This window comes from Protopterus annectens, chromosome 3.part1 (assembly GCF_019279795.1).
Source record: "Protopterus annectens isolate FY-2018-M chromosome 3.part1, PAN1.0, whole genome shotgun sequence".
Classification (NCBI taxonomy): Eukaryota; Metazoa; Chordata; order Ceratodontiformes; family Protopteridae; genus Protopterus; species Protopterus annectens.
In genome coordinates, this window is record NC_056732.1 from 113672590 (window position 1) to 113685192 (window position 12603).

Genomic DNA, 12603 nt, shown 5'->3' on the forward strand with positions numbered 1-12603 from the left:
TCTGTGTAAGCTCTAGAGCTCCATTGTTTGTGTAAGCTGTAGAGCTCCGTTGTTTATGTAAGCTGTAGAGCTCCAAACTCCATTGTTTATGTAAGCTGTAGAGCTCCGTTTTTTTGTGTAAGCTGTAGAGCTCCGGGGTGTGTGTGTTTGTGTGTGTGTGTGTATGTGTGTGTGTGTGTGTGTGTGTGTGTCTGTGTGTGTGTGTGTATCTGGGGAGGTATTTCTGTGTTGGAGGGCTTGAATATTAAGAAGAATATAACAGTAGTGACAAATGAATATAAAAAAGGACTGTCTATTGTTGCATTTTCTAACAGTATTGTGGAGCGACTTGTAGGGAATAACAGAAAAGTTATAAACTAACAATGCTATTATTTATAGCAAGCAGCATAAATGTAGATAAATCATTAGATGCATGCCATGGTATAAAAAGGAGAGCCATTACATTATTTTTCAGTAGACTAGAAAGAAACAAAATAATGCCTGTCAGACGTTGTTGAAGGAATTTGAACTACTTCTTTTAGTTTTACCTTTTTAAGGTTATATTCCTTCTTTCTTTTTTAGAGAAGGCATCTACCTGACATGAGGCTAAAATGTAGCACCTCCTGAAAAAAAACAAAACAAAAAAAAAAAACAAGCGGCCCAACTGAAAACAAGGCATGCACACTTTTAATTCTCAGTTGTTCTTAACCTCAGTCTTTGTATTAATGCAGTGTGAACATTATTAATCATCACAATAATATCTGTTTTACTTTATCTTCACCATTTCAAAAATGTTAAGATTTAAAAATCATTAAAGCTTTCTTCCTCTAAATTTTTGTACTTGAAACTTGGTGGATAGAAGTACTTGGACTCAAACCCTGTACTTTAGGTATAGGGTCCTGCATTTTCTACCCACACCACCACATGTAATTCAAGGAGTTTAGATCATACTTGTCTGTTCCTCTTAAGATTTGTGGTTTTCTGGCAAATAATGATAGCCCTTTTCCTGGCAAATCATAATGATAGCCCTTTAAGTTTCAGTCTTACCATCTGTTTTTTTTTTGGATACACACGGTAACACAAAACACTATTTTAGCAACTTTCTAAGATTATACAAGCAACATTTAAAATGTGTCCCTGATTTTGGCCCTTTGCCCTCTCCCTCCACAATAAATTTTGGCTTTTTCCAGATGTCTTATGCTGTGAAATTGGGAGCTGTAGTTGTGTCAAGTGGATGGTGCAGTGGTAGTGTTGTTGCCCTCTAGCAAGAGGTTATGTGGTTTGATCCTTGGTTGGGGTGCTTTTGGTGTAGAGTCTATGTTCTTTCTGCATTTGTGTAGAGTTTCTCCCACGTTACAAAGACATGCATCTGAAGCATTTCTTCCTGGGCCTCTGCCCCCTTTTGAAAATTGGCTTTCTTCCAAGTCAGACTTTCATGTTAAATAAATACAATTTACAAGGAGCTGAGAGCTTCAGGTGAAGATAAGTTTAACTATGCTTATTCCAAGACCATTTGCATTGTTAGTAGTACAACAGGAAGCAGCCTTACTGTTGATGCAAAAGGCTGTGGGTTCTACTCCCACAGTATGCAGATGGATTGCTGATACTGTACTATGTTGTATTTTAAAGGGAGTGGATGCTACAGTCTTGTGACTGTCCTCCTTTGGAGGAGTTACCTAGTAACTATGAACCTGTTATGAGTTTGCCATCCATTCCTTCTTGCAATATTATTAGCTTATCATTTTTTTAATATAACATAGGCAATTTATTCTTCAAGGGCAACAGCCAGTTTATTTATAGATGAAACAATGATATATAGAGTTGTTTCCTAGTAGCAACCTCTTCATTAGTTAGAGATCCCTTAAATGTGGAATTATTTAGATGACTTACCTCTGCAGACATTTTGCATATTTACTGATATTGGTGGATTGTAATGAGTAATGACAGACGTTTGAGTGGCCTTTTATGGTTGAAATTGTCTGAAATGGGTAGTTTTGTCATTATTGGGTCATGCATTTTGTTTCATTGCTTACTGGAAGACTGTTCAAAACTACAGATTTAAAACACATTCTAACAACTGGTGCTTTATTATACAAGGAATATAATTTAATACAATCAGGAAGGTGAATCAAGGAATGCATACATGTATGCATGGCCCTAAAAATGTGTTTGAAAACAGCCCAGAGGAAAGTGTGAAAGGCTCAAAATCATGGGCAAATTTTAAGCTTTACTCTTCTTACCAAATCAATGGATGAAAGTAAAACAGTTCACCCCACATTACCTTGACCTGGCCAAGCCTTTTGACACAATCCCCTACTCAGGTGTAGTACAAAAGATGAATAATGTAGGAGCAAACACTTGCATCACCGGCTGCATTGCTAACTTGGCTCACATGATGCAGGAGATCAAAATAGAGGAAGAGACCAGTCACCAATGGAGTCCCCAGGGTTCGGTGCTGAGACTTTTTCTGTTTGGCATATACATTTCAAGAGTAAAAGGAAATACCAAAGAGTTTGGCTAGCTAAGTTTGAGATGACTGCAAGCTAGGAGCAGTTATTGAATCCCCAAATGACTTAACCATCATGCAGGAAGGTTTGTCCCAAATAATAACTGGTGTCAAAATCATGACAATGTCCTCTGAGAACTGATCCAGTTGTTTGGCATTTGGGAATGTGTGTGTACAGCGACCTAACTTTTGACCAACATAAGAAAGCCTTTCTGTACTGCACAGCTTAAAAACAAATTGATTGTGACTAGATCTAGAGATGTTGTTGTCCCCCTTTCAAAGCTCTCATTATGTCAATCATTTTGTATAATGCCTACTTTGGCATGTATCTGTCCATCCCCATGCAACAACTGGAATACCTTCAGAGATACCTTACTTAAAGGATACAAGTCCTAAACAATAGGTCTTGCATGGACCACCTCAAAGATTTATTACTATACTCAGTATCCTACAGAGTGCTTAGAGGTGACATGTCTGCCATACAAGGCATCCTACGACCTAATACAGATGGACCTACGGAACATCAGCAAGTCAAATGGCATCAGAAATACTCAGTTCAGGCATCTAAACTGAATGTTGTGGAGAGATGGATATATATCACAGAGGCTACCACTGTTCCAGAACAGACTATCCATAAAAATAAAACAAAGCTCATCCGTCCATATTCAAATGCAACTTGGATCTAAGGATGAGTAATAGAAAATGTACTCCAAGATTTCCCCTCATGCCACTAATGGATAGAGGCAGTTCCTAAATGCTGCATCCCTTACATGGGTCCCCTCAAATTATCTATGGTATGATCACAGTTGTTCTCACTAGGGCTAATATACAATTATCAACCATGGGATAGCTAAGACAAATTAGAAAATGTTAACTCAAGCACTAAAAGGGAATTGGCTAAGCTTAAAATGTCCTCCAAGTGAACCTATGTTGTGGTAGTAAATAGTTTTAAAAAAATTACCCCTTTTAGATGACTAAGTGCCCCTGTTACCCTCCGCCCCCCAGTCTTCAACAGCTTCAGGCACCTATGGTAACACCAGACACTAGACTTTCTTACTTCTTATTTATCAGAAAACATGTTAATGGAAAATTTGTTCTGTTAACTTTTTTAAGTGAATTAGAATAATATTTCAAAAATGTCCCTTATTTTGCATCTTGTTTCCCCATTATTTTTGTCTTTATCCATACTTCTTGTGTAAAGACATTGAGAGGTACGTGCGCCACTTTTTAAATGATTGCATTTACTACAGGTTGCTATTGTAATGCCCATGAGACCTAAAAAAAGCAAAAATAACAATCTCATGTCCATTTAAATATAGAAGTGGCCAAATCAGCAAGTTACCAGAAGTGAACTGCAAATAGTAGTATGGCAAATCTGGACACATTTTATGTTTGTACTGTACTTTGCTACGTATACTAATATGTTACATTCAGAATTTGTGTGTGTGTGCATGTAGTGGGGGCAAATTCCCTATATCTTCCATACCACTGAACTTTTCCATTGTTCATAGGTTCATAGGTTCATAGATTAGTACTAAGCTAACTGCTCTTGCGAGCCATTTTAAGCTTAGCCAATTATCGCTTGTGAGACTCAAACCCTGTACCTTGTGTTTGTAAGACAAACACCTTAACCATTAGGCCACCCTCCCAACCCAGTGTTTATTTTGTCACTGATTTGTACAACAGTGATATGCCCTTTCATTGACTGAATGGTTTGGTTGGATGCAATCAATTTTCTAATGTTTTATCAATTTTGATGACTATTAGTAGACCCTGCTTATTACATATTTTGCACAAATAATATATAATGTGTCTTACACAGCACCTATATGTGTATCTTAAGCAGTTGCTGTAAACTGTATTTTCTGTCTGCCACTGGCCTGGTTAGTGACTTAAAATCTGTTTCAGTGACCAGATTAACAAATAAGTAAAAAATATGGACAAGTCAATGTTTCAGTTTTTGTTATCTGATCATTTTTGAAAATCTAATTAAAAATGTTTTAATTGTGAAGGCATTTAAATGATTGAATAAGGTCAATGCTTATACTTCATCTTGGTCAAGCAAAATAATTCTGTTTTTTCAGTCTCCCTTGTAATATAGGTCTTTAATACTGATAACATACATTGTGTACTTGTGCTGCACTTTATGCAACATATTCTCCTTCTGTTTCAGCATAAGGTGCTGGAGAATAGCACATATTCTAGTACAGGTATTACAGAACTGGTTTGTGTTGGCACCAAACCCGAGTGTCTAGATGAAGTTCAGGCTCTATTCTGCTTCAATTTCCAGGTCTGTTTTTGCAAAGTCAGACAAAAATGCATTTGTCTTCATGTTTATAAAATTTATTTCAGTTCAAAACAGGGTTGAACTGAAGTAAATTGTCCAGTGATTGAGTGCTTTAAACAACAAAATTTAAGAGAATTGTCATTTATAAGAAATACCTATAGGTTCATAGGTAGGTACTAGGCTATTGGCCCTAGGGCCTATATAAGCCTAGCCAAATGGTACCCTGGCTTTTGCCACCCAAGAAAACTATTTTCCTTTGCCCCTGTCAAGCAGAGCCACAGAAGTGATCCCCGGGGTGAATTTCCTATCTCCCATCCAATCATCAAGATTTTTCTTGAAGAGTGCTAATGAGGTTTGTTTGATATAGATAGGTAGTTTGTTCCAGAGTATGGGAAGTCTCTGAGACAGGAATCTATCCCTTCAGCATGGTCTGTTTATTGTGGTAACAAGGTTTAGGTCCCTAGAGCATGTAGCTCGGAGGGATTGGGATTTCTTTATGTGGAGCATGTCCAACAGCTCTGAGTTTGACATAGCTTTGTATGTTAGGCAGAGATCACCTCTGAGTAGGCGATATGCAACAGAGTAAAGCTGGAGTTTTTTGAGACGGTCTGCGTAGGGCATCTGTTTGAGGCCGGTAATCCTCTTTCTGTGCCCTTTCCAGTTGTTGTAGATGTCTTGTGAGGTACATACCAAAAGGGGCCTTGTATTCTATAATGGGTCTAATGAGTGATGAGTAGAGGGGAACAATGACCTCTTTTTTCCTGGATGAGAAACCTTTTGTGATGAGGTGTGCCACGTAAAAGGATTTCCTGACTACTGTGGCGATGTGATTATCAAAGGAGAGACTATTGTCCACCTTTGTCCCAAGGTCTCATCACACTTTCGGTGATTTTCTATTTTCAATTTTCTATTGCCTGGTTAGAACACTTAATTTAGCTATGTTATAAAGTTAAATGAAACAATTATTTACACAGTGTAAATTGGGATATAATTATTCATATTGACAAAATTAATATGATGATCATTTCATTTTTTGAGACAATACAGTAGAACTCTCTAGTTTTGCTCTAAATGTCCTTTATAGCAGTACCACAGTCACATTTTTGTTGCATGCCTACACATTTATTATCTTATGACTTTTAGTAAATGCTTTTTGTAGAAACTGGGTTAAACACTCCAAAACACTATACAACTTAATAATAATTTTTATACATATTTTAGGAACTGAAACAGTCAAGTTTCAAGCTGAATGCCCTGCTGTAGCAGACGATGGAGGATCTGTGGCCTTTCCTGCAGCCAAAGAACAGAATGCATTTATACGTGAGTGATTCCTTTATGAGAAAAAAAAAATGTGTTACTACCAAGTTTCTGAAGACCAGAATTAGGAAAGGGATTTGTTAAAGATTGAAGAAATAGATAATAAATGTTTATCATTAAAAACACCATGGTTTCACTTATTTTACTTATGATGTCATAGTTATGCTAACAGTTTTATGTGGTTTGTTAAATATAATATCCAGTACTAGCAAATAGAAATTCTTTCATTTGTGTTCAAAGTGTACCATCAAGTAGAGAAAGTGTGCCATTAATTCATCTAGGCATAGGATAGAATATTTGGATGTATATGTTCAGAGATTAGACAGTGGGCTTATTAATACAGGAGTCAATAGAAAGAAGTGTTATAAGAATGCACTATTCCATAGACACATTATGCATCCCCAGTATGTATTTAAGAATGTAATAAAAGGCCAAGGGATGGGGGTGTCAAGACTAAACGCTTCAGATGAAGGGTCTGAGTTACTCTCTCTAGAGAGAAGACTATTTGAGAGAGGAGGTCTGTATCATAACATCGAAGTTGCAAAACCTCGACTGCTATGATATCGAACCCAAAACCTCGAAGACTGAGAACAGCGAAGCCGCGGAACATCGAATTCTTTCCCAGGGAAAGAATTTGGTGGGCCGTTTCCATGGCTTCGGTATTTCCTCCACTGTGGTACGATCTCAGAGTTGGTATATTTAAGAAGGGGGGTGGGGGGGTGAAGACCCCCCCCCCATTAGACATAGTTAGTAGTGTTTGTGTGTTTTGTGTTTTGTGCTGGAACAGCAATTTTTTTCCCAGGGAAAAAAAATTGTTGTTCTCAGCTTTCAGAGTTTTCAGTTTTCGCGGTTATAAGTTCGATGTTATAGTGTTCGATGTTGTTGCATTTCCATCATGTGATATAAACCCGAAAGAGATTATCAGTTGAATGAAATCAAGAGAGGGTTTCATGATTTACATGACCTATGGAATGAAAAAGCACAACCATATTATTCATATCAATCAGTCTTCTAGTGAGACTCATGATCTAGGTGAAGATGGACGAAAAAGAATAATAAAGATTCCCATGTTTTAGACATCAGATAATGAGTAAATTAAGAACATTATCAAAAGAAATTGGGGGGTTTTAATGGTATATTCCTTAGTTAAAGAAATACTGGGAAATGAACACAGATTTAGATACAAAAATAAAATTAATTTAAAAAAGCTGTTATGCCATCCTAAGATGAAATTTGACAGTTTGAATGGAGACTGTAAAGGCACCTATCCTTGTAGCAGTTGTAATTTGTGTAGTTATATAGACACAGATAGTTTTATTCATCCAGAAACCAATCAAATGTTTGAATTTGATGTCCAAGCGAATTGTCAAACACAGCTTGTGGTATATTTAGCTTGATGTGCATTATCTTGTTCGTTCTGTATTGGAAAAATTGATAGCCCCCTAAAAGATAGAATCAGAGAACATATTTACAATGTAACAGTAAAATCTATACATAATGCACTATCTAAATATGTCATATCTGAAGGGAATGAACACATGTTCAAATTTATGGCGGTAGACATTATTGAACCTAGTCCTCGTGAAGGAGATATCAGGAACCTCACTGAGAATAGGGAGATAAAATGGATATTGAGACTTCGAGCAGACAGAGGGAAAGGATTAAATCAGTGGGCCTCTTTAAAACCCTTGCTCAAATCTAGGAGACTTCGGGGTGAAGTAGTCCTTTTGATCGTTTATAGTTAAGTATACTATATAAGAGAAAAAGCAAATAGGGACTCAGGTAGTATAACACATATGTTCTGTCTGATACTATAATATATATTTTATTAAACATAGTCTTATAGTTTATTGTCCCTTTTGTTGTATTTTGTGTAGAACAATATGCTTTAGGTTATAGGTATAATGACAATTCTTATTGTTATGATTAAAATTGTACTAATTAATAATATTTTTTAGGCCGATCTTTTCAGTAATTATAGTGTGAAATTAGACTTCAGTATGTTGTATTCTTAGACTTATTACAGCTAGTATTAGGATTTTCATGTTAAATGTACTAATAATGTTATGTTAGTTTTTTTCTATATATTATATAGAAAAGTTTTTAGGTAGGAAGTTAAGTATTTTTATTGTTGTTTTTATACTGAACATACTATACTGTTCTTATATACTAAGTGTTATATGTAGGCTGTTTTCACTTTAAATCTTTAAGTGATTGTTGAGGATGATTGGATGTGTTAGATATTTAAGCAGATACCTTGTCGAGTGTCAGTGTTTTGCTGGTCTGAAGAAGCTTATTAGCGAAAGCACTTACCATTTTAACCTACATTATAAAATAAATATTTTATGCACTCCTTGCTGCATGGTTGGTTGACTGCCTTATACATTGTTGGCTTTTGTGGACTATTTATTACTGGTGGTGGAACATTTACCCTGAGAAATTGTATCCTGTTTATTATCAAAGTTTACTAGATGCTTACATTTGCAGATGCTTTCTAATTGCACCATATTCAGCCTTGCAGCAGGAAAAAGAAAGTAGCATACAATACTGTCACCATTTATTATTGAGAAAGCCAAACACATAAAAGAACTAAGTAGTTTCAGAATGAATACAAACACATTTTCATAAAAAAATGGTAATTAACAGCTGAGTATCAATAAGAGACATAGCAGAGTGAGTTTTGTAGTTTGTTGCACTTATCAGAGGCCATGTTAAATAAGCTTTGTTTTTTTTAAGAATGGTATATTTCCTTTTTAATAGTCTGCCATCAAAATCTGGAAATCTTAGCAAATTTCTCCACTGGATACAAAGTTGACATTTCCAGATTTGCCTTCCTCATTCTGTGATTTGCCATTATGAGAGGATAATGTGTGTGTTGGACTACTGGTTCCATATACTGAAAATAAAAGCATATATTTTGTTAAAATATATTTAAATAAGATGATTTTTTAAAGATTTTCATTATTGGATCACTGCTACAGTAGTTTCAACCAGTATAGAACATCCTACCAAGGAAAGGACGGACCAGCCAGCTTGCTTCCCAAGCTTAAGGATTCCATCTCATTGCCCTAGCCACTGGTTTTACATTGCGCACCGTATGCATACTGGTAGCTTGGAATTTTCTTGCTACCACGGAGTGCACTCCACAGCAGTCTTCTTGAGATTAATGCTCAGCTAGCACTCCATCTAAGCTAGGCAGATAAGCTCCTCATTGGGGTTGCTTTATTGTATTAACACTTTTCTATCTTTCTTTCATTATTTATACATTCATTATATTTACACTTATATCACACTTTATACACCTGATTACCTTTCACACAGTTATTTTAATTGTTCACTTTAAAAGTATTTTAGGCCACTTAGGACTTGTTACAAGAAAGATTACCTCAGAGTTTAGGTTTTATTGTTGGACATCTCTGAGAGAATTTCTTTGTGAAACTATATTATTCTTCTAAAAAATATATTTTACTTCAGAAGTTTTCTATTGAACTTATGCTTTAGTTGCTAGGGTGGTCGATGATACTTTTTTCCACTAGAACTTTTATTTTCAGTGTTAGAAACTGTGAACAACACTTCTCCACTACTCTACTGCTTATCAGACTCTGTTCTCAGCTGTAAGCCAGTCCTGACTCCATCTGGGATTCCCTGAAGTTTTTGGTCATGTGTAGTTTTTTTTTTTTTTTTTTTGTGAGGGAAAGTGTACTGCTTTTGATTTATCTTATTATGAGGGGTTAGGGTACATGTATTTGGTGTTCCTCACTAAAACCTTTTACCTCAGTAACTACATTTTGCTTCAGAAGGTATCATTGACATTTCTTGGCTCTGCTGTCTGCATATGCAACTCCTTTCATGGCTAGGACATGGACCAGGATCCCTCTAAAACTATAGATCCTTCCCTAAAATGAAAGAAGAAGAAAAAAGTTGCCAGGAGACTTTGGTCTTTAATCCAGCTTCTTCCTTGCTTTAGCATTTGCCTTCCCTAACTCCATTACCCACTAACACATTAAGCTAAAGTTTCTAAAAGAATTCCAATATTGGCTTTATTTGATTGGATGTCTCTCTAGCTAGCCTGATATTTCCAGCACAGAGCTACCTCTACCCAAGGTCTTTTATCCAAGACTTGGCGAAGTGTGGAACTGTGAGTAACTAACTTTTCAACAAAAAGGAAAGAGAATTATTTTACTTCTTCTGAAATATTTAAGTTGCTCTTATACTGACTTGTTTGGTGATACTTATTTGCACTTTTCTGCCTTTTTGTATGTTTACTCCAAAAATTATCTGTTTGCATTTTTCAGTTTATTCTGGGACCTTAGTCTTGTATTTCAATTTGCAGGTTTGTAGTTGTGGGAAGAATGTGTTTCTGCAGTATTCTATACTACTATTTCCACAAATAAAATTACTTGTAAAAGCTATCTGTTTGTATTTTAAACACTGTTGAGCTGTAGTCTTTTAGTTTAATTCACAGTAGTGGTATGACTGTGTATTATTGCCAGATTTGAGAATTAGACATTTATTACTGCATTTTTCCCATAAAGGCTTACTGACAAATTTCTGCATAATATGGTGCCTTAAACTGTAGCAGAAGTTCAATAGTGAGAGAATTAGCTTGCTCCAGTTTGTGCTTCAGTGCTTTTATATTCTGCTTATCATTTACTTGCTTAAAGTTGCATTCTGTGTCTACCCTATTCCGCACTAACACATTAAGCTAATGTTTCTGAAAGCGCTCTAATATTGGCTTTATTTGATTTGTCATCTCTCTAGCTAGCCTTCCAAACTTATCACCCTTTTGCTTGGTGGTTTTATAAGGCTATGTCTCCGGACTTCACCCTTTATGGTAAACTCCCTCCCATCTTTCATTGCTATTCATGTACTATTCCCACCCACTTTTTTCCTTAGATCTATGATACTGGGTGCCCACTCAGCAAACCAGTATTGCTCTTGTGTAAACCTCCTTTACTACATATAGTCTCCTACTTAGTTTTTGAGCTCAGCAAAGCTTGTAGAGTCTTAGCCTGCATTCCAGAAGTGTTTTACTTGTACCAGTGCCTTCCAAGCAAAGTTAAGTACCTTTAATTGATAAATTGATCTTGCTTAAGTTATTTTGAGTGATTGCTACTGCTTTCTGCTTTTATGTTGCTATTGTTTCCTGCTTTTATGTGTGCTTTTCACCTATATTTTTGTCCAAAAAATTGCTCTTCCTCTCACTGTTAATGCTGTAAGACTGTCTTGAAGTTGTTGTCAGAAAGGGATTTCCTTCTTTAATTGGTTTGTGGTAATATTGTGCTTGTGGGTCTCTTCTACTATGTTTTTGCATTAGGAGTATTGGGTTTATTTATCTTGTGGCGAGAGATGTTTGCCTTGTCTATCTGAAATGAGAAATACATAGGACTCGTAGTGTAGTCATTTTATCAGCCAAAGAGATCAGTAGTTAGTTTTCTGTGTTTTCTATGCTGCTATAAATTTTGCACGTTTGTGTGGGTTAGTAGTGCCCTGTACAGTAGCAAACACCTGGAAAGCAAATTTTCTCTGTAGAACAGTCCATAAAACGGTACCCTGTAAAACAGCAATATAGAGAAAAAATATGCCCACCAAATGGCTTAGAGCAGCTACTTGGGCGTTGAGTGGCAATACCTACAGATTTAGCAGAATTCAGTATTGTATAAACATTAAAGTGAGTAGAATTTAGTACTGTTAAGCATAATCTACCCCAACAAGACACCCTTAATAGCCTTCCAACCCCATTATACCACCCTCTTGTAGCTCACCAATCAAAGGACTAAACAGTACGGATTTGCAATTTCCTAACTTCTCTGTGGCCAGCTTGGTGGATATGGGCATTGGCAAACACTTAATCCTTAAAGAAGCAGTCACATTATGTGAGAGGTGTGCTTATACTATAACACTGGAGGCTAAACTCTCACATACAAGTGCACATCAGGTCGCCACCAAACATACAACACCCACCTCGCATTGCATATAACACACACACACACACACACACACACACACACACACACACACACACACACACACACACACACACACACACATATAGTTTAAGGCTGAGGCACTGAAAAGCAATTTTCCTGAAGAACAAAGATTGCCTGGACCACCTGTCATCAAAGCTATGCCACAGCAAGCCCAAGGCACTCACAAAAAATAACACATAACACCACACATACTGTCACTCTCAGTGAAGCTCCAAACAGTAAGCCCTAATGCAAGCAAACACACTTACCAGAATTCTCATCATAGGGAACTCCATTGTAAGATACTGATGCCCCTCTAATTAGGTTGAGCAAGGAGAAGATTACTGCTAGTTGCTTATCTGGAGCCAGGATCTGCCAAATCATGCACACACTCAAGTCATTACGCCACAGGTACCAGTATGATTCCATCATAGACTATTTAGGTGTAAATTATCTGAGATGTACTTCCCTGGACTATATGAAGAGAGATATTATGAAGCCTTCACAGTCTGTGTCATAGGGTGGTATGAGTCTAGCATTGAAAA

General features: G+C 36.5%; 1 protein-coding gene across 1 annotated transcript in view; it reads left to right on the forward strand.

The window, feature by feature from the left end:
- The window catches only part of LOC122797638 (coiled-coil domain-containing protein 178-like), a 1250322-nt gene that overhangs the window by 180282 nt on the left and 1057437 nt on the right, over positions 1–12603 (forward strand). The window contains exon 3 of the mRNA XM_044066183.1: positions 5994–6092. Within this exon, the coding sequence (XP_043922118.1) occupies positions 5994–6092 (99 nt within the window). The remainder of the gene's footprint in view (positions 1–5993; positions 6093–12603) is intronic.